Source organism: Nothobranchius furzeri, chromosome 1 (genome assembly GCF_043380555.1).
Source record: "Nothobranchius furzeri strain GRZ-AD chromosome 1, NfurGRZ-RIMD1, whole genome shotgun sequence".
NCBI classification, from domain to species: domain Eukaryota; kingdom Metazoa; phylum Chordata; class Actinopteri; order Cyprinodontiformes; family Nothobranchiidae; genus Nothobranchius; species Nothobranchius furzeri.
The window spans coordinates 98,761,790-98,784,547 of NC_091741.1; the positions used below are offsets into that span (position 1 = coordinate 98,761,790).

Genomic DNA, 22,758 nt, shown 5'->3' on the forward strand with positions numbered 1-22,758 from the left:
GCTGTTATCATTACACTTATCAGTAAAAATATTTTTGAAGAATATTAATTTGATGTTGGTGGATGGGATTGTGTTTTTTTCTTTTTGGTTATTGGCACATTGAGGGAAACAGAAAAATTGATTTGTAAGTAGGTTAGGCAATTCTATAAGCTTTTGCTTCTGCCTAAACCTGTTCAGTTATGAGATACTAAAATAGATACTATATACACATATATGAATATATACGTTGTGGAGGAATGGAAATATATGTATCTATTTGTATGATATATTACTGTTTACATGAATTATTTTTATAATGACTGAATAAAATTGATCATTGGAACAATTACTCAGAGAAACATCTACTAAACCATGAAGACATCAATAAACGTACTTTAACTGAAGCAAGAAGGTAAAGGTCACAGTTCGCTAAAATGTTCGTTTTACCGCGGGCGTTGAAAAGCGATGCTCTGGCACATCGCGTCTGAAACAAACGCTTAGTCACCCTTCATCAGTTTTAGACGCTTTTGGGTGTGACAACATGTTGCAGATAACCTCAAGGCAGCAGTTAAAAGACATCTACACAAAAGAGATTAAGCTGTTTTGTTGAGATTTATGAGGAATAAATTCCCAATAGGAAGTTGGGACTAACTAACTAACTAACTAACTGATTTAAAACATCTGTAGAACATTTGTAGCGACAGTGGCAGAGGTGTTGAGTGTCCGCCCCATAACCAGAGGGTTGCAGGTTCAACTCCCATCTGTTGCAGCCATTGTGTCTGCTTTCACCTTCAGTCAGCCACAGGAGGGCACTAGGGAGATGCTAATCACAGCTCCCTCTAGGAGCTGCTGTGGCAGGTGTGTTTTCCACACACCTGCACTCCATTTTACCAACTACAACCAGGAGGATAAAAGGAGAGGAGGCCATACCCACCTTCCTAATCTTCATAACTGGCCTCCTCATCTCCTGAGATCCTCCTGAGCTCCTGGTAACCTCCATCATTACCATCATCATCCTCAGCTACTGTGTGTCTCCTGTCCACCCTCCAGCATTATACCATAAGCTGCATCTCATTCTTCTACCCAGACTCCATTCAGAAGTTCCCTACGGTTCACCACCTGCTCTACAGTTACCCATCTCTGGCCCTCACCTACTCTAGCACCACTCCAGCTCCACCTCTTTTATGCTGATGAGCTGTTTATAATAAAGTTAAATACTAAGAATGTATTTAAGAAAATGACTAAATCTAATTGGGACTGAAAATGCAGAAATCACTTGTTTTGCTATTTACAACATTTAGTTTAGTTTTAAGAACAAACAAGCAAATCTTTGACCCTTTGAACCAGGAAGAATCCTGATATTCCTGGACTAAAACTCCAGCGGGTCATGTCTGACCACCAGGACTCAACGTTATTGTTTCACTGGAACGTGTCAGTGGTTTTGGTTCAGAAAACCCCGCTGAGCAGGAAACACTTACACAAATCCTTTCAAGGCAAAGAAAACATAAAAGGTGATTAAACTCATCACTCGTGTAACCGTATGATGTCACTAAAATAATCATTTGTTGTCAGGTGTTAGTTGTCATTGTTTAAATAATTTAAAACTGAGTTAGATACAAAAAATGAGTTAAACATAATTAATAAAATATCTGTAGCCAAATTGTCACGTTCAAGTTTCCTCAAATGTTGCTGAGATACTTCAAAAGAAAATAATACTTTTTCTCTCTCTCTACCTCTGCTGCTCAGTCCTGCAGTATCAGATTGTCTCTTGACGTCTCACATTTCACCTTCTGAGTGCCTTAAGTTTGTCTTTTGTTCATTTCTTTTATTCCTAACGGAGACTCTCTTCTCTTTTGAATTCCAGTCGGGGTTCCTTCAACCTTTCTGTCCACAGTTAGAGGGAAAAAACTGCACGTGAAGAAATCCTTTTCTGTTTTTCTGAGCTTGAACTGGCAGTTAAACACATAGAACATGACTGTCTAATGACCTATGATTCCTTATATTTTATTTGTAATTTATACATTTATTATTGAAATATTTGAATCAGGACTGACACAGGTAGCATAGAAACAGTTCTCTCTGTACTAAAACAATAAAACATAAAACTGTCTCTAAAACAGACCAGCTGCATGGATTTCCTTTTTCTTTTTGAGAAAAGAACCCAGATCCACCACTTGGTGGTGCACTTCACTGATTTAATCTCTTCACTTGGCAGCACTGAAACATCATCCTGAACCAGGGTGCAGCACACGATAAATATATAAACACACCAAAGTCAACCCTTCAAAGTGTGTCAGCACACAGAGGGTCTGTCTGGTTCAGTGAACTCAGCTCAGCTGAAAACCAGGACTTTATACCTGCTTAGAGTCTGCTCCAGCTTTAATATAGGGTGATCATATTTCCACTTCCAAAAAAGAGGACAGGAGATGTGTGCCTACTGATGACATCACACTATGGCAACGCCACACAAACCACGTTGGGACCCTTTTTTCCCAGGTGAAGAGCTAAAATTAATATCAGATTCTGCCAACAAAATGGCTCTAAAACAATTCATGTGTAAATATTTTGCATATTTACTGCAAAATCTCATTTTTCTGCTGCTTAAGTGCTGCAACAACATTTTATTAATAAGAAATTATTTTACCTTTTGTTTTACTACTGCATCTGTACGCTTCATGTGCACAGATTATTAAGGATGCTTGTTTCAGCTGTGAGATTAGACGATAGGATCAATGATAAAACAGTTTGTCATGGACTCCATGGAAACTTTCAGAGAATCCACAAATAGAGGCTTTCAGATGCTTTTGTTACTGACAGATGTTTGTGAGTTTAGAAAATAAACAGATGACAGCGTGTCCGACAACTTTGTTTTTCGTCTGACAATATTAAAAGCTGTCAGTGATGTCTGAGATGGTCTAAGGAGCTTTGAAAGAAAAGCGTCTGGACTTCTTTGAGTTGCTTGAAGACGTTTCACCTCTCATCCGAGAGGCTTCTTCAGTTCTAAGGTCAAATGGTGGAGAGTCCCAGATTCAAGCCCAGTGGGAGTGTCCCCCCGAAGAGGGAACAAAAGACCCCCTGATGATCTTCTACATAAACACATGAGCTAAGGTGTGAGGGTGGGTGTGGGTTCTATTCTGCCAGAGTTTCGGGTGAGCTCATTGTGATGCCTGGCCCCACCCTATCATGTGAATTCCTGAGGTCAGATGGCCCAGGATATGCGTGGGCATTGAGGCATCTGGGAAGGGATCTCAAAACTGGATTATAGATGGCAGACAGTTGGTGTCGTAAACCACCGCCTCTGTTCAAAGATGGTTGCTCACAGTGGACATAAATGGCTTCCTTTACTCCTCTTTCAAACCATCTGTCCTCTCTGTCCAAAATGTGAACGTTCTCGGATGAGAGGTGAAACGTCTTCAAGCAACTCAAAGAAGTCCAAACGCTTTTCTTTCAACACTCCTTAGACTACAATGACCTGGATGACTGAGAACCTTCACAGACACGATGTCTGAGATGCTTTTACAAACACTGTATAACTTCTGGGGAGCCCAGTTATAGGGGTGAGGGGTGTTCTGTTTTGCCTTGGCCCCCCAAAATGCCTTGAAACGGCCCTGGGTTTGTCTGAGTTTTGAAGGTGATCTGAATTGTATCAGATGTATAAATATTACATGTGTGTAACTTATTGTTTTATACAGGTAAAAACGTGTAGTGGAGATAAATCTATCTACATTTTACTTTTCAGCACTTTGCTTTGTTTTCTTGTTTTTATTTAACTATTTCCTGTCCTGTCTGTCTCTCATCTTCCTGCATCTCCTCTAAACTCTCCAGAAAAACTGCTGCCTGGATTCTTACTTTTTCAACTCATCAGTTACTTTTGAACTAAGCAGATCAAAGGTATCTCCTGACCGCAAAGCGTAGTGCGCGTCTCGATGCTGCGTCAGTGTTACGAACCCTGAGTTCCCCGGCACTCAGTTTCTACTCTGCACCGTTTCCTGCACCATTTCCAGGACCATGGAGAGCGCCCGGCTCCCTGGCTTCACTCACGCAGCTGACGCCCATCAGGAATCACCCAGCTGGAGCGAATAAAGATCAGCGCTGCTCAGACGGAGGAGAGCGAGGGAAGGCAGAGGAGGCACAGATGCACAGAGAAGAGAGGGAAGGCAGAGGAGACGGAGAGAGGAGAGCGAGAGGAGAATGCACAGAGAGAGAACGCAGAGAGAGAGAGAGGACTGGAGAGGAGAGGATTAAAAGGAAACCTGTGGTTGAGAACTTTTGGAAACACATAGTTGCCCCCGGATGGTTAATTTCCACCTGCTTGGGAAAACTTTCAGGCTGATGTTTGCTTTCCCCTTAGCTCTTAACAGAGCTGACGGTTGTGTGGGTGAGTTAGTCACCAGTGGACTTTTGGTAAGGCCTCCGGGCAAGTTTCTGTTGTTCCTCATTTAATCACTCTATTAAGTTACTTGATCCTCAGTTTTGTCTCCAGCAGCATAAGTTAAACTCCCCTTTTAGTTAAACAGGTTTTTCTCCCGTTGGGACGCTTTTGGTTAATAAAAGGACTTTCTTTGATTGTTACTTGGTGTCAGATCATTTCCTTTAATTTCTCACATTTCTGTGTTAGACCTCCCTGGCTCCTAGACCAGGTTGGGGTCGTAACAGTCAGTGAGGTGAAATCACCGCAGCAAACGATGAGTGGAGTGTGTCAGGAACGATTAAAAGACAGAATACCAGAGGGTTTAAACAGATATGAATGATCATGATGTTTTTTTGTTAGTACCGATATTCTCGTGTTTTCTTCCCTGAGACCGTTTGTCTCAGGTGTTTAGGGTTTCCTCCATCGCCTGCGTTAGTTATTTCGAGTGTAATTGTGTTTTGACATTTTTCCAGTCAAGGACTGAGTAATTGTGTTAGCCCTGTGTTAATAAAAATACATTTTATTCACACTCCCCCTTTCTCCGCACCAGTTTTTATGTTACCCCTCTACCACAATGTCTAACAACATCAGGGTTTGTAACATTAACCCTGAAGTTTCCATTGATATTAACTAGGCCCTATCAAATAAAAATGATTTAAGTCTAGTCTTAAAAGTAGACAAGGTGTCTGCCTCACGGACTAAAGCTGGGAGCTGGTTCTACAGGAGAGGAGCCTGATGGCTAAAAGATCTGCCTTCCATCCTATTTTTAGATATGCTGGGAACCACCAGTAAACCTACATACTGAGAGCAACGTGCTCGGTTAGGAACGTATGGAACAATCAGGTCACTGATGTATGATGGAGCTTTATATGTGAGAAGGAGGATCTTAAAATCTATTCTGAAGTTAACAAGCAGCCAATGTAGGGAAGCTAAGACAGGAGAGTTATGATCTCTTTTTAATTCTCATCAGAACTCTAGCTGCAGCATTTTGGACAAGCTGAATACTTTTAACTTCATTCTGTGGACTTCCTGAGAGTAATGAATTACAGTAAACCAGTCTTGATGTAATAAATGCATGAACTAGTTTTTCAGCATCACTCCTGGAAAGGATGCTTCTAATCGTAGCAATATTCCAAAGGTGAAAAAAGGAAATCCTACAAACCAGTTTAACGTGAGAGTCCTGGTCGAAGACACTAAGGTTCCTTACTTTGTTCTCAGAGACTAATTTAATGCTGTTCAGGTCAGATGATTGGCTAAACAATTTCCTTTTCTGAAGTTCCGGTCCAAAAATGAGAACTTCAGTCTTGATTTAAAAGCAGAAAGTTTAGAGTCATCCAATTTTTCATGTAACAGGAAGAAACTTGCAAAGAATCCTGGAGCCATCCGCCATGAACCACTTGGGATTGAGAAGACAGAGCACATACACACACACACACACACACACACACACACACACACACACACACACACACACACACACACACACACACACACACACACACACACACACACACACACACACACACACACACACACACACACACACACACACACACACACACACACACACACACACAGGTGACTTTATGACCATGTGTTTTACACGTTTAAAACACTTTATTGTGTACACATTTTGAGAAAAGGTTGCAGGAAACACATTTTCATAGATTAACAATATTAATATAAAAACAGGCATTAAACAATAAATATGACTCACACACACGAGTCATGTTTTTATCTGAATTTTGTTACGATAAAAACAGAATTCAATACCAAAAGACAATCTTGAACAATAGAGGAAACATCAGCTTGAGGTAAACTCCAGAGGAAAAACATGACAATGTGTTTATTTCCAGTCTACACTAAGCAGATCATTTCAGAACATTAATATAAAAATAATATTATTCTTATTTGTATGCTGAAGGATTGTTGCTTTATTGTTCAGTGTTATTGATCACTGCAGCTGTGAGAGAAGAGCTCCACAATCATCCAGCCTGTCCATCTGCTCCACCACCTCCACCAGTCGCTCCACCTTCTCTGATGGCAGCACCACCTCTGCGTTGCTTCTGAACTTCTTCCTCAGGCTCTCGTTTGTCAGCGGGTTGCGCCAGTGGCCGTAGAAGGTGTCACAGCGGCCCTTCAGGATGTCTCCTCCAACTAGAGTCACCTGGACTTCTCCGTACATGCGGTTGAAATTGGCGGGGTTGTCCTCAGGATGCTCCATGCGAACACGGCTCAGCAGGAATTGCAGCTCTGGGCGGCTCATGGCGGGCGGGCTGAAGGACTGCACGGTCACCTCACCGTCTAGCAGAGCGCTGCAGGCGTTAAACTGGAAGGAGTGGCGTGCCTCGTGCTCTGACTCGGGAAAAGGCCTGTTGATGTATTTAGACTGGGGGACTCTGAGCAGGATGTCCTGGACCTGATGTGGGGACACCTGTCCTAGACCATGTCCCACAAGGAGCTCATGGACTGCAGCTGCAGCATCAGCTACCCAGTGCATCCCCAGATGAGCAGGAAAACGCTTAAAAGCCATGTCCTGCTCCTCTAAAGGGAACACATGTCCACCATCATCAGGTGACTCTAAAGGCTGAGGAACATAATCTTCATAAAAGGCGCTGAAGCCCGCCACTCCTGCAACAGCATCCAAGACCAGAGGACTGGCCTCTAGGCCTCTGGAGGCCAGCAGAGCAGCTTCAAGCCCCAAACGAGAGGCGTTGCCGATGTGAAGGGGCTTGGACTGAGTGGCAGCATTAGCCATCGGAGCTCCAGCTAGAGAAGCTGCTATAGCCAAGGCATGACTGCACTGAGACGGATCCAGAGACAGGAGACGAGAACAGGCTGCTGCACTTCCCATAGGACCCACCACAGTGGGAGGATGGAACCTGTTCACACACACACACACACACACACGCACGCACACACACACACACACACACACACACACACACACACACACACACACACACACACACACACACACACACACACACACACACACACACACACACACACACAGTTCATTTAGGACATTTATTCTGTTGTAACTGAAACAATCACTGATCTGCATCACCACTTAAGAACGTTTCTATTCGTTGAATCTTTAGAACAAGATGAATTGATTTAACTCGTTTCAGGTCGCCTGAGTTTCTAAAACACCCACCAGATGAAGGGTTTGGTTTGTGCTAATTCTGTTAACGTTACACCAAGAGCCCCTGCTGTTCCTACAGTAAGCATCATTACACTGACATCACTAAAACGGCCTCTTACACCTCAGTGCTGAGATCAGCACAGTCAAACAAGGACGTCTTTAAACGAACGTGTTCATGAAGATCGTGCTAAAACCAGACTTTCTGGTTCAAGCTTGACTTGTGCTGTGAGGCACTGACCTCTTGGGAATGCTGCGTGCTTCATTAGAGAACCTCATCAGACGGCCCTGGATCTCAATGCCGACATTGAAGGCCAGTAAGAAGTCCAGACCGCTTGGTTTGCTGTTAGCCGGCATCATGTCACTGAGAGCAAACAAAGCTGGGAGAACAGCTCCTGAGGGATGAGTGGCTGGATGCCACGTGTCGTCAAAGTCCATGGAATGAGTCTGGAAGCAACCAGAGTTTGTGTCTCATCATACTGAAGCTGAAAGGAGTCAGAATAATAACTTTTTCTGTGAGGGTCATAATTAGATCAGAACCCAGCTATGAACACCTTGCCTGTGCCGTGTCTAAATGATCCACTTCTTTATGATTTTTTTTTCTGAAGTGAACACTGACATGTTTTCTGTTCCTGGTGTGTTTTCAAAAGAAAAATGACTTTCATTCCTAAATCCAGCCATCGAGGGGGAAGAAAGTAGCTTCTTTGGAAATGTTTTATGGGAAACTTTAAGGCCAGCTCAGCTGATTTTATTTCTACATCCTAACCCTGTGGTCTTTGGGAGCCACGCTGCACCAACAGCTGAGAAAAGCTGTTTATACAAAATGTTTCCACTGATGTTTATGTGGTTATTTATATATGGTTGTTTTCCACTTATGTTTCTCACCGCTACTCCATTAACGAAAGCTGCCAGTGTTGGGGAGAGTCTGATCCCTCTGCGTCCGTACACAGGGCTGATGTGATCCGGAGCATACATGTGCTAAGAACAAACACAGAAACAACCCTACATTCACTCATCTGTTCTGGACATATTTGGGTTGGACCTGACCCAGACTTTCACTTTGCCTCACCTGGCAGAACTGAAGAGCCAGCTCAAACACATCTGTCCTGCTCCCTATCAGTCCGACCCCGATGCTGTCCAGCACCATCCTTTTGCTGCGATGGAGCACAACCGGAGACAAATGCTGAGGCTTTATTTCACTGATGAACTTCCCAAAACTGGCTGTGACCGTATCTTCTGGGGCTGGGTGCTTCTGGACTGCAGGAATGAAAAGATAAAGTTGTTTAATAAAGGTTATTAATTAAGGTTATTATTATTTTTAATCAAAGTCAGCATATCTGTTTGCAGTTTTATGCAGTCTTCTGGCAGCCCGCACTGGTCTGATGGTTTTCTTTGGGACAAAACATAAATCAGAACAAAGCATTTCAGTTATTTTTCACATCTCAGGATGACTACAGGCTGATGAGTTCCTGCATTAACTTGTTCACGTCTTTTATCTAATGTTTGTGTTTGAAAGAGCCAGTGTAGAGGTGTAACAGGTGTTTCCCAGCATGAGTGTTCTCCTCAGCAATTAGCAGGAGTTATTTTATAGTTCCCTGCCTTGGCCGTACTACAAACCTCTACTTTTAGATATTTTTATGACTTCTTTATTTGAAAAGGACTTAAAACCATCACTTTTAGAGTCTGAAAACTGACTAAAAGCATAAATATGTCGGTAATCTTACCTGTAGCGTGGAGAACACAACTTCAAGTTTCGGTCACAATGATCTTGTTTATTGTTTCTCTTGGATGCAGCAGCTGAGCAGTGAAGGATGCTGATGCTTTTGTGGCTGAAAATCCACCTGCCTTATATAGTCCAGGACCTACAATGACCGGAAACACCAAAGGAGCAGGAAGGGCAGGTTCCTTTTGCAATCCTGCATCACATCAGAATGAGGCTTTTCCACCCGGGTCATTATCTGTGGTGTAACGTTCACCATCATCAATAGCCTTGAGGGGGAGGAAGGAGAAAGAAGGAGGAAAAGCCACTTTTGTGTAAAGTGAAAGGCAGTGATGTCACCTGTAAGTATGCTGCTGTGTGACAGAGTGGGGAATTCTCAGTAACTCCTCCTTTACACAAACAGATCATATTTAAAGCAAACCTTCGTCCCTCCTTCAGCACAACTCAGCTTTCCATCAGTCTGAACAACTTCAACAGGTAAAACTTTGCTCTTTATTTAATTGCTAACAGGAGTAAATATTTTGTTTCTGCGTGTCACCCATCAAAGATCCTTAAACCTATAGCTAGATTATTATATACTCTGCTTTGTAGATTGAATCAGACCTAAATCTGCATAAAGGATGCTCCCTGACAAGAGTTTATTTATAAATACTAAAACTATTATTGCAATATCCTGTAGTTTTTCAACAACATGAAAATAACAGTAATGTTAGGGGTATTATTCTATTGATAAAATTGTTTTCATTTAGAATAAATTCTTCCTCTTCAGAGAGCCTGTTAGAGGAGCGTCGTAATAAATGACTTTTACATTAGTTACATGACAAGAGTGGCTCAGCCTACTTATGACAGGCAAGGACCGTTTTATATTATATTATATTATATTATATTATATTATATTGCATTATATTATATTATACAGTCATATTAAAATTCATATATAAATGTTGTTGTTGAGGATTACCATTTTAGACTTTTATCTTATGTTACCTGTACTGACTGGATTGTCTACAGAAACACCATGGCAGCCTCAGACGGTTTTCCTGCCAGTTTCTATGGAGAACCAGGAGTGTTAGGAATGTTATCCAATGGGATCAGTGCATTCCTTGTACTTCTACAGAACTTCAGCACAGCTCACACTGGCATTAAACCAGTTGGAGTGGAGAACATACTTGCAGGTAAAACTCTTGACATAAACACAAATATCTATTCATGTATAAACCTGTGAAGGTGGCTTACAGCAGTTTCTAACACTTCTTCCAGGTGTTCATCTCATCCTGATTGGTGGTTTGTGCCAGCTGGTGGCTGGACTGCTCTCCTTTAGAAAGTACGATCACCTGAGTGGCACTGCCTTCATCGGCTACGCTGCCCTTTGGGGTAGCTATGGGGCGACCAGAATCTACTATGGTGCTTTATTTAACAATCAGACTATACCATCAGTGTCAGAGCACATGTTCAATGGTTCAACCACCAACATGATGGTCAACACTTCTCTTCAAAACTCAACACAGTGCCACTTATGTGTGTCCATAGAAGAGTCAGCCATTGCTGGTCTGATCCCTTATATCCTTCTGTCCTTTATCCTGGCATTTTGCTCTGCCACGGTCAACTACATCATGCCTTTTGTTTTTGGAGCCATCACGGCCACTTTGATCTTTGAAGCAGCAGCTCTGGTGACAGGCCCTTGGGCTCTGGTGGTCTCTGGGGTTCTGGAGCTGCTCATTTTGATCTTTGCCATCTATGGTTCAGCTGCTCTACTCATCAAAGGGCTGACTCAACGTCTGGTTCTTAAAGGCTTTGGGACCCCCCTCTTTAATGTTCTCCTGCTAGGAACTACCAACTCAACAGGTGCTCAGAAACCTGGTCAAGAGAAGAAGAAGAACACAAAATATGCAGAGCCCATGGCCTTGGGATTCTTCTGTGACTCTATTGCTCCCTTCATCGTTGCCTTCTACAGCTTTGGGTACATGAAATCGTTTGGTTTAGGAGTTGCATGGGTATCAATCATCTCAGTCGCCCAGCTGTTCTCCAGCTACTACGCTCATTTGCGCCAGGATAGCTACCACACTACAAAATTTGGGATTCATGCCATGTATTGGCTGATCAAGGCTTGGGATGAGTTTGTGGCATCTGCCCTGATTGTGGAGCACAGTCAAGTTGTTGCTGGTAGGGAAGCCATGGTGGGAGACTGGTTCTTTGTGGTGGCTGGCTTGGTGCTCTGTGTGGGAAGCCTGAACATGGACACTCTGGAGCTGATCCACAACTTGCTCTTTGTTCTGCTCACAGTTTCAACAATCCCCCAGATCCCCCTGCAGGGTTACTACATCTTCTTTGGTATAGCCTGCTCTCTCTTCACTGCAGTCTCAGTCTACGGTACCTTCTCACGCCTCATAAACACCATCGCAGAGAAGTCTCTAATGCCTGTGGGACCACAGCCGGTCTCCTCCGAGCAGCTGAAGAGAGCTCTGATGTGTAGAAGGTCTCAACAGGGAGAACAAAAAGAGCTGCCCAACAGTGATCAGGCCTCAGATGCTCTGTTTTATCTCACCAACGGGGTTGCAGCACTTTCAGCTCTTCATTCAGAAGTGTCAAGTGGGAACCCTTCATTCCTTCATCTGACTGTCCCCTGGGTCCTCATCTCTGGAGGCATCATTCAGACCTATGTCAGCAGGCTACAAGTCACCGGAGAGGGCCGGTTTGGATCAGTCATCTCATCCATCTACGTGGTTGTATGGGCAACATGGACGTGGTTTCGATTTGCAGGTATGTCAGCATAAAGTATGAGCAAAATACATTTTTCTGACTGATTTGAACAATATTCTCATCTGGAGTTATTGTTCTACAGGTTTTCAGCTTCAGCTCCCCGTCCTGGCAGCCTATGGATTCACAGCTGGAGGCGTTGCTTTACTGGTCATTAATGCCTTCCTCATGCTGATTGGTAAGGTCTAGTATCTGCTTTCAGTGCTGGAAATCACAATTTTTATTCATTCATAATTTTGTACTTTTGTTTCTTCTATTAGCTGCTTATAGGAACGTGGTTCTGTTGTTTCTAACAACAATCATGGAGGTTGTTCTTGTCTGCTTCCTTCTCTCCACCCTGCACAGACTTCCATACCAACTTGAAAGTGAGTTAAAACCGCCTGTTATAAACTTTATGTATTTACGATACTGACTCTCATCAGAACAAATAAAGTCTAACATCCAGAAACGATGTATTGCAGTTGCCATGCTTGCATTGGTATCCATCATTTGCTTTTATGGCACCTTGGCTTCACTGATGAACTGCATCTTCTCACAAAGAGTGATCCCAATGGGTCCTCCCATAATAAAGGTAATGACTGAAGTTTAGATTGACCTACCTTTAAGAATCAGCATGAATAATTAATAAAAATGTGTGTGTGTGTTGTTTTAGGAAAAAGTGAAACAGGAAGCTTGTGACGAGCCGTCCTGTCCGGTGGCTAGCTCGCGTCTCACCAGCGGTCTGTTGAAGATAGCTCGACTTCTCGAGGACGGGGGTGTGTGTGGTATTCCCACAGATACTGTGTACGCTCTGGCTGCTTCCTGCAAGAATCCTCAGGCGATAGAAAAAATCTACAACATTAAAGTAAGAAGATAGAGGAGGCTTGTTTAACAGCAATATACATTTTCATGAAGTCACCATCTTGTTGAATTGGACCTTTTGCAGGACAGACCTGCAGAGAAGCCTATATGCATTTGCATCTCCAGTGTGGAACAGCTGGTTGCAGCCAGGCCTCCTTTCAGCCCTCTGCTGTGGGAGTTCATGAGGAATGTGTATCCTGGAGGCATCAGCTGCATTGTCAGCAAAGGAGACTGGCTTTACAGACTAGGTCAGCAGTGTAGAGTGTTTGAATGTTGAGTGGCAGAATTCTGTATCAGTATTCAGTTTTTACGTGAACTTTAACCTCATTTCTGTAGGAGTTGGACCTGCTTATGACCGTGTTGGTACCAGAGACAGCATCATGATCCGTGTCCCAGACCACACCGTGACCTGCCACCTATGTGACATCACTGGACCCCTGGCCATAACATCAGCCAATCCCAGTGGAGAATCAGACAGCACCCACCACAGCATGGTCATTAAGTAAGAGTCTCCTCAAAGAAGTTTAATGCAAACTAACAAACAACACATCTCTAACACTTTTAGCACCATACACTAATTACTGTTTCAAACTGCTTCTTTTGCTGCAGTCGACTGGGACACAAGATCCAAGGAGTACTTTGTGATGGTGACTCGAATGAAGTAGTTGCTTCAACTGTGGTCAACTGCCTGAGGATTGATGAAGGTAAGGGGCCATGATTTCTTCCTACTGGGGCTGTTTAAGGTCAAGTTTCTAACTGAAGCTCTTCGAACCTTCGTTCAGGAGTCATCACCATTGTGAGAGAAGGCTGTGTCCCTGCTATCAAAGTCCAACAGATCTTTGACAGACTGAAGAACTCCATGATTTGAGTGTCTCTTAGCGAAGACTGTCTACCTGGCTGATCATGTTCAAGTCAACTTGTCTAACCCAAGCTGTGCTTTGCTTTTCATACTGACAAACAGCAAAAGAGGGAAAAGAAAACTAAAGATGTGTGTTTATATGGATGTAACTTTTGTGTCTTAGTGGATGCATAGATAGATGGCTAATTCAAAAGTCATCTTAAACTGCATGAAGTCCACAATGTTTTGCATTATTTATATATTTATTGTTATATTTATTTTCAAAATATATCAACACAAACACTTTGAATGTGTAAATAAGTATTTATGTTTTTTTAATTTATAATGTTTGAACTCATTGTAAAACAGAATGTCTTTGTGTGGTTTCTGCATTGAAGCGCTCTCATGCATTAATTTATTTGTGCAATAAAACAACTAAAGTTTATTAAGGCTTGCATCTTTAAATAATTACTAAATGTTTTCTAGATGAATGCATTCTCTCCCTCAGTACATCTTTATTCAGATCTTCAGATAAAACAATAACAACAATGGTGTTTAAAAGCTTGACATAAATAGATATATTTTTGAACAATTACTAATTAAGCACTTGACAGCATCTAGTTATTTGTCAGAGGTCATTAGCAGCTCAAGAACTCTGAAACAATTCAACCATCTAACTTTGTTATGAGCTATTTAAATATGGGGATCCCTTGTTTAATCAATACATTTGCAGTGGTCTCTAGTAGTAATGAAGCCTTGTAAGTCGTACTCTGGGGAAACAGAGCTCAGGAACAGTTTCAGGAAGTAGAAATGAGCCACATCAGAGTTGAGGATTGGCCTGAAGTAGCTAATGCTAACGGTTAGCTTAGACTGTTGGATACCCTAAACCAACAACAGCCTTCCCTGTCGTGAGTCAAGATAGACGAGTCCATGAATGCTACGTGACATTATCTCTCTCTCTGTCTCTCTCTCTCTCTCTCTCTGTCTCTCTCTCTCTCTCTCTCTCTCTCTCTCTCTCTCTCTCTCTCTCTCTATATATATATATATATATATATATATATATTTATTTATATACATATATATATATATATATATATATACACTGTATATGGATGTGTGTATATATATATATATATATACCTATATATATAATCTTTTCTTTTCTTTCTTTGAATATATATATTCACTTCTTTTCCGGCACTCGCAGAGAACAGACGCTTCTCTTTTTGCTCCCTTATCTTTTTTCCCAAGGCTCTTTGTCCTGTCTACCCAAAGAGTGCTTCTCTGCACTTCTTCTGAAAAAACCTTTTATTTACTTATTTATTTATTTTTTTTTTTTTTACCGTGTCCTGTCTGGCTGTGAAGCAAGCAGAATTGATGTCTGAATGCTGGTGACAAGCCTTACAGATTTACTCTCAGGTGGAGCATCAAAGCATTTGCTTTTAATGTCACGCCTGATACTTAAAACTTAATTGTTATTGTTGTTGAATGCTTTGTGATTCCGACCAGACACGGAGACAGAGGTGAAAGACAGAGGAAAAGAAAAGGTGGGGAGAGAGAGGGGGGGGGGGGTTTCCACAAAAACAAACCATAATGAACAAGAGTCTGCTTCCAGACCTGCAGAAAAAAGATTAAAAAAAAAACAAAGGGACACAAAAAAAGGGACACAGCAACAATACAACAAGATCTACCTATCACTGCGTCAACTTGATTAAAAGAAAAAATATATATTTATATATAATCAACATTGCTTAACTGAAGAATCACGATAATAAATCACAACACATTAAGTGCCCACCATAGTCGTAAGACCTGTGTTTAACGTGCCCAAGCCCATACTTTTGAGAGCACCATGTGAGCACCTGTGTGTGTACACGCGCTGATTTATTTAAGGTTTTTCTATAAGAGCGCCCAACAGAGAGTGTGAGGGACCACAGATCTGCCCCCCAAAGATGCGCAGGAGATGGGGGGGGGGGGGGGGGGGGGGGGGGGGGCTCCAAGTCCCAGAGATCCAGGCGCTGCACCAGAACACAGGAACCCCAAGGAGACTGGGAAGGCCCCCGCCCCCCTCGAGAGGCACAGAGGATCGCCCCGGGGGGCCACAACCAGCAGCCGGCAGAGTCCCCGGAGTTGTCAGCGGCAAGCCCACAGGCCCGCCCGCAGCCTCCCACCCCCTAGCCGGCCGAGCCCGGGACCCAGCGACCCGGGACCCAGGGGCGACCACCCCCGCCGGGGACCCAGCAGAGCCCAGGGACCCAGACCCCACCAGGCAGCCACCGGGATCTAACAGGCAGATGCCAAAATCTTAAACCCCCAGACCCGGTTGCCCCGAACACTCAGGCAGACCAAGGCACAAGCCCCCACACCAGGTGTGGCAGGGGGAGGGGGGACAGAGATCTATATCATCAAGAGAAGTTCCAGGAGAGGGGAGGACCCAAAGGCCCCACCTGACATATACTGTCATACACAAACACAGTCACACGCTCCCTCCCTCATGCTCACACATGCACATACAACCCAAGACTTACAAAAATGCACGCCGGACACCCACTCATGCTCCCCATACACACCCTATTCACTCTGGTCCCGGTACTGCTGCACATGGGGTACAACCATCACCGGTAACCAGAGTTTGACCCTTTCTGCTGGGGTGCTGATGAGCAGGCTCCCCCGCCCAACACTGAGCACAGCAACCCACCACTCCAGACCCCAACCAGACGGCCAGATCTCCCTCCTAGCTTCCAACCCCAGGAAGCCTAGCAACAACAGAGGTGGCTAAGACCCCTAGTCTCCCTCCGCCTGCTCCAATATAGTGTTTGTGTGATCATGAGGTGTATTCCATGGCTGTGGTGAGTGGGCAGTGCGGGCATCATCCAGCATATGCCAGCTGATGCCACCGCACCACCCCACTTACACCCTCAGCCATCAGTGTCTAAGTGCAGTTTAAAATTGGAAGTGGGCACCGGCACTCGGGAGGAGGCTGAAATATCCCCCTATCAAATGCTGTTGAATGTGCTCACTCCCAAGGCCCTAAGTGTGTGTTTGTGTGGAATGTCGTCAGTGGAAGTGTATAAGGTGCAAATAAAATTGGGGGGCAGGTTTCCACAGGAATGCGGAAATGGGGTCCATACCCGCACTCCCTGACTTGCCCACCCCCCAAGGTCCTATGTGTATGTTTGTGTGATGATGTGAGGGAGCAGGAGGAGAGAAATATGCGGGGATGGGGAGGAATGGCTGGTTGGGCTTAGCCCTCCAGGGAGCCAGCTCCCCTACTGGCCCCAATAGGCAACTCTGTTGTCAAACTGCCACCCAGGGCATGGAGACCCCAGCCCATCCTGCCAGGGCCCAAAGCAGCAGCATTACAGAGCCTCACGGAGTCCGAGGGCACCAACCCAGCCCCACCCCAGCAGAATATCTATGCCCGTCCCTGCATTTGCACAACTTCCAGAATACATGGGACATCCAGGTAAGGTTGGGTCCTCCCCCTCCTGGACCTCCCCCTCCCCTGTGATGGAACGGCAGAGGAGCCAAGGCCTACCTGAGGCCCCCGAACCCGGGCCAGGCACTGCTTGGTGTCCCTGCCTTCTTCCCGGCAGCATACATGTCAGGACCCGACACCCAAGGCCCCGCCCAGATCCCCACACGGGGCCGGCCACCCCCAAACCCCGAGCCCCCAGGCCCCCACCTAGACCTGCCCAGGGACATTGCAGCCGCCAGGCAGTGACCCATGGCCGCCGCCAAGATCCCCAAGAGGCCCTACTCACAACCGCCAGCAGTCCACCCCCCGAGGCAACCCAAGCACCTCCAGAGGGGGGCAACGGCCCCCCAGTCCCAGACACCCCCAGTGAACCCACCTCCAGGGAACATCCGGATACTCCAAACTCAGACCCCACACCCCCCCACCCACACCATCCTGCAGGACAACATCAACGGCCCCCCACCATTGCTATGTGATGGAACCGATCAAAGGAGCCCAGAGAGATTCATCTGAAGTGGAAGCAGAGGCTATATCAAGTGCAATATGATCTAACAAAAGATTTCTATACTGGTTAATGCAGAGACTTTCTCTATTTTTCCAATTCAAGAGGATAGTTTTCTTAGCGATGCATATGGCAGTCAGAACCACGTGAACCAAAGATGTTGCAATTGGGACATCGTCCAGCTTCCCCAGTAAACAAAGAGAGGGGGAAGTTGGGATATGACATTTCAGACATTTTGACAGATCCTCACATACTCTATGTATGTGAGGAAAACCCTATTTTTTAGGAATGAATTTGATAAATTGCTCATTCAATGCAATTGATAAGATTTTTTCAACAATGAGAACGGAGCAGGGGGCTCCCACTTGCCCGCAAAGGACACACCCGGCAGGATATATGATGGATTCCTGAAAATAGTGGAAGATCGTATGCCTCTCCCAGCCGTCCATTGAGGACGTCGTAGACGTGTGGATGTTTGGCCTGATGATCACTGGATTTCTTCTGATTGGAGTGGAACGATGTCTGGTTTTCTGGAAATTTGGGAAGACGGGAGCGATTGGAGGGCGACCCGCACCCACGGAGAGCACCGTCCTTGTGGAGACCTCACAGACTGGGATGCTACTTGAGGTGAATCGCAAGCTGGACAATGTTCTAGCTGCGATACCGAAGTTAGTGTGCAAAATGGATGTCATCTCGGAGAGGGTCACTGGACGGTGTGGAGATGTTTAAAACCTAAATTGGCTTCACTGGAGGACTTGAATGATCAGTTACAGACTGAAGGCAGAGGGGAAAATTATCTCAGCCTGACCAAAACAAAGTCTTGTTATCAGAATCTGACGCCATGGCAGCCTTGAGATGCCAACAACAAACCCCCCACGAAGGAATGCAGACAGATGCTGTGATAACCCGACCTACCTCCCACCACCACCATCTACCACCATCTACTCGACTAGAGTTCGTCTGATTACCAAAGCTCGCTTCTCAGGTGACTCAGTTGGAATAGGCTGTTTAATCTCTCTTGTTTCTTAGAAGACTTCTCTCTCTCTTCGATGCCATGACTATTATTGTCCCTAACAGACATCCATCCATCCATTCATCCACTTTAACGTTCACATTTACAATATTATGTACAAAAAATTAAATATATTTGTAGTATACATTATCAGCCGATACAGGAAATTACTCACTTGTAACTGATGCCTGCACTTTCTTCAGGTACCATAGTCTAGATAAGGAACAGCTGTTTGAAAAGAGACATAATGGTCTGTGAAGCTTTTTTGCGGGGAAAATGTGGAATTTCTAGTTTCAGGTTGTTTGTTCTTCTGGCCTCGTGTTGCTGGGTCGTCTCAACCATATCTCAGACATCTCTTGTATTGTTGAATGAGTTGAATCGGCTTTCTGAGGGGGTGGTTGACTTGACAAAGATTTCTATGACAGCATTGTCCCTTGTTCTTCTGAGTCACTTCACAGCAGATGTGAAAAACATCCTCATCTGTAGAACTTTCCAACCACTGGGAGGAATTGGTGAAACGAGACTCCACATTGAAAGATGATAAACATTTTTTAATAAGACACTGATTGGGTTAGACTTCATTAAAAAAACTTGCCTAGGCAGCAAAACTGTTATGTAAGAATGTATTAGTAATCTGAATAGGCAATGTGTGAACTGATTGTGTTTTTCTATTAATTAGGCATTTCTAGATGTATTCAAAAATTATACATAAAAGTCCCTGGAAGCTTCTTATAATTTTAAAGTTGAAGGGAACCTTTCCACATGTTTGAGAGTTTTGAACAAATACTGAACATTACCTGTTGCTGGAGTCTGTTTGTTTAAAGAAAACCTTCGCTGTCACACGGAAAAGACAAAAGGGTTATTTTAACTATGCTTCTCATGTCAGTTCTCTTGTTCGCTCTTCCTTCTTCCATCTCAGGAACATTGCTAAGCTGAGTCCCATTCTGTCCTGCTCTGAACTTGAGACTGTTATCCACACCTTCATCTCCTCACGCTTAGACTACGGCAACTCTCTTTTCACGTGTCTGAGCAGAACCTCCCTGAACCGTCTACAGGTGGTTCAGAATGCCTTTGCTCGGCTTCTGACCAAGTCCTCCAAGCACACCCACATCACCCCGCTTCTCCTCCAGCATCAACAGCTACCACTCAACTTCAGGGTTCATTTCAAGATCCTAGGTCTGGTCTATAGGTCCTTACATGGACAAGCACCATCTTACATTGGTGATCTTCTCAGTCCCTACACCCCCAGCAGGTCCCTGAGGTCCAGTGATCAAAGCCTACTGGTTGTGCAGTGGAACAAGCAAAAGACCAAAGGTGACAGATAATTTGCTGCTGTGGTCCCCAGACTCTGGAACTCTCTCCCCTTGAGCTTGAGATCAGTGGACTCAGTGGTCTCCTTGAAAAAGCAACTGAAAACTCACCTGTTCAGGGAGGTTTTGGTGTGACCTTCATCACCCTCTCCTTGTTCTGCTCTTTCTACCTATTCCACCTTCATCAGTATCCACTGATTTCCCTTTTTCTTTTTTACTCTCTCTCTCTGTCTTTACACTTTTTAATCAAAATTGTCTATTATTTGCTCATTTTAAATATACCTATAATAATTTTCTAAATTCTTTTTATATTTTACATTTTTTTTGTTTTTTGAAGCGCCTCGTGATTTTTATCTTGAGAGGCGCTATAGAAAAGATCTTTTCTTCTTCTTTACTCATTCGGTAGAAAGACTGCAGGACAGTTTCACCTAAAACACTTTTAACTACTTAATATTTAATCTGTTATTGCAACTGGTAACTTAACAAGGAGAAGCGTTTCCAGGCTGAGGGATATTTGTTAGCAACATCCTGTTGGAGGCTGGCGTAAAACAAATCTTGTAAATGGAAATGCTCCTGTAATTATAGATCCTCTCAAAGTTTCAGTCAAAGACCAAACAGAATGAGAAAAGTGTTTCACACGTGTGTTAGCTAATGGTTTCCAAGAGGAGGAAAGTCTTTGTCAGTTCCATAGATCTACTGAAAGGGAACCAGTTTTATTTTTCTGCAGCTTGTTTCCGAATGACACCGGTACTTGTGGGAAAGTGTTTACTGAAAACCGTAGGATTTCTGAAGTAGCAGTAAAAGAGCTGTGATTGAGAACAGGGCCAGCCAGAAATCTCAGGGAGTCATTAAAACTTTATCATATTTGTATAAGTGGTGGCACATCATACATCACTGCACAGTAAAAAATGACCATGAAATTTACATAAAAATGGTGTAAATACACAACAGAAAAGTACTGTAATCTGAAAAACACATTTTCTGTTGTAATCACAGTAGATGTTTGAAAAATCAAAAACAATATGTTTATGTAATATTTACATTAGCAAAATTCTGATTTGCCAAACTTGACCAAAACTCATAACATTGTGATTTATTAAAACAAGAATTACTTCCCAATTAATTCAGTTTCTAGCTGACTCTCGAACCGGCCAATTCAGGAACAAGCATCTTCCAGACATCGCTTTTGACATACAGTCAAAGCCTCTTTGCACACTGTAGGCTGACACAGCCAGACGGCTCTTTTAAGAGCCAAACATCCGCTACACACAGACACAGGAGGAGGAGAGTGAGCATGCGCTGACGGACGGTCACCGGATACACAGCAGCGTTTGAAGCTGATGGCAGCTCGTTAACAAACATCCACAAACAATTAAGACACATTTTCGCCTAATTTATTTACTGACAATGCAAAAAATAATCTGGTAAGTATAACTCACTCAATCTGGAGGTAAGTGAAGAAAATTCAGAAAGTTTACTAAATTATATTGACAAAGTTTTTGAGTTAGTCGTCATGGGTCCGAAGAAATCAGCAGCTGAGGCTGAAACACCTGCTGGGACCAAGAGGAGCCGTCCTCAGGACTCGCCTGAGGCCTCATCTCCCCGGAAGGACGTATTAGAATTATTAGATTCTATAGATGAACGGCTTCTGGGATTTGAGGGGCAACTTCATCTGCTCGACGTTCTTCACCAGGAGTTTCAGAACCTCCGAACATCTCTGGAGTTCAGTCAGGAACAGGTTGAGCGGCTCGCTGCTGAGAACGCGTCTCTGCGGGAGTCCGTTTCTTCCCTGGAAGAGGGAATGACGCGGATCACCCAGGACAACAAAACTCTGAAGGAGACGGTTTTGGACCTTCAGGCCCGTAGCATGAGGGATAATCTGGTGTTCGCAGGTCTGCCGGAGCAGACGGGTGGGGCGGAGAACTGCGAGCATACAATCAAGAACTTTCTCCAGACCGAAATGAAGATACCCGAAGAAACGGTACAAAAGATCACATTTCACCGGGTACATCGTGTCAGGTTCGTTGGCAGATCTGAGCGTGACTGAGAGTTCTGTTGCCCAGACGCGGAGAGACGGAGATAACCGGCGTGGTTATTTCCTGTAGGTGTAGCTTGAGGGTTTAGAGGGCTGGTAAGCCTGGAGACTCGATACAAAGTCTGGTGAGAACGATGACTGAGCAATGAATGAAACGCCGGCACTTCCTTAAGTAGTGTCGGCGTGATGACGTCAGTCGCCACGTTAGTGGCAGGAATGAATGGAATGCAGTCAGCTGGAGGAGTTCGTGACACACCCCCCCCTCTAGGGACGGCACCCAAAGTCCCAGGACGGCGGGCCCAGAAGTCTGTTAGCAGGGCAGGGTCGACAAACGAGCTCGTGGGCTCCCAAGAGCGTTCCTCAGGCCCGTACCCCTCCCAGTCCACGAGGTACTGCCAACCTCGTCCCCGGCGGCGGGCGTCCAGAATCCTGCGGACCGTGTAGGTGCGATCCGCCTCAACACCGCGGGGCGGAGGCACCCGGACCGGTGGAGGGTGGAGAGGAGAGGAGATCACCGGCTTAAGCTGGGAGACGTGAAAGACCGGGTGGATCCGGAGAGAAGCCGGGAGGCGTAGACAGCAGGTGACTGGATTGTTGACCTTGAGGACAGGGAACGGACCCAGGAAGCGAGGAGTGAGCTTCCGGGAGCCAGCCGGCATCCTCAGGTTAGCGGAGGAGAGCCACACCTGGTCGCCAGACCGGAAGACGGGGCCAGACCGGTGGCGGCGGCG

General features: G+C 44.6%; 2 protein-coding genes across 2 annotated transcripts; one reads left to right on the forward strand and one right to left on the reverse strand.

The window, feature by feature from the left end:
- Positions 1-6,035: 6,035 nt before the first annotated feature.
- Positions 6,036-9,490, reverse strand: LOC129160707 (cis-aconitate decarboxylase). The gene is made up of 6 exons (XM_070555880.1): positions 9,402-9,490; positions 9,260-9,279; positions 8,605-8,792; positions 8,421-8,513; positions 7,777-7,982; positions 6,036-7,272 (listed from the first exon to the last, which is right to left on the reverse strand). Exons 1-6 carry the CDS (start codon positions 9,488-9,490, stop codon positions 6,345-6,347), a joined length of 1,524 nt encoding a protein of 507 aa, XP_070411981.1. The 3' UTR covers positions 6,036-6,344.
- A 731-nt stretch (positions 9,491-10,221) lies between these two features.
- On the forward strand, positions 10,222-14,135 carry LOC129156277 (uncharacterized). Its single transcript, XM_070552457.1, has 4 exons — positions 10,222-10,430; positions 10,516-12,015; positions 12,098-12,190; positions 12,273-14,135. Exons 1-4 carry the CDS (start codon positions 10,274-10,276, stop codon positions 12,422-12,424), a joined length of 1,902 nt encoding a protein of 633 aa, XP_070408558.1. The 5' UTR covers positions 10,222-10,273; the 3' UTR covers positions 12,425-14,135.
- Positions 14,136-22,758: the final 8,623 nt, after the last annotated feature.

Bases quoted from the DNA above. Each gene is read 5' to 3' on its own strand.
- LOC129160707 (XM_070555880.1), bottom strand. From the start codon at position 9,490: ATGACCCGGGTGGAAAAGCCTCATTCTGATGTGATGCAGGATTGCAAA. The intron at 8,793-9,259 runs GTAAGATTACCG...TCATTCCTGCAG, and splicing joins TTGTGTTCTCCACGCTACAG to TCCAGAAGCACCCAGCCCCA. The intron at 7,983-8,420 runs GTGAGAAACATA...GGTTGCTTCCAG, and splicing joins CTTTCGTTAATGGAGTAGCG to ACTCATTCCATGGACTTTGA.
- LOC129156277 (XM_070552457.1), top strand. From the start codon at position 10,274: ATGGCAGCCTCAGACGGTTTTCCTGCCAGTTTCTATGGAGAACCAGGA. The intron at 10,431-10,515 runs GTAAAACTCTTG...CACTTCTTCCAG, and splicing joins AGTGGAGAACATACTTGCAG to GTGTTCATCTCATCCTGATT. The intron at 12,016-12,097 runs GTATGTCAGCAT...ATTGTTCTACAG, and splicing joins GACGTGGTTTCGATTTGCAG to GTTTTCAGCTTCAGCTCCCC.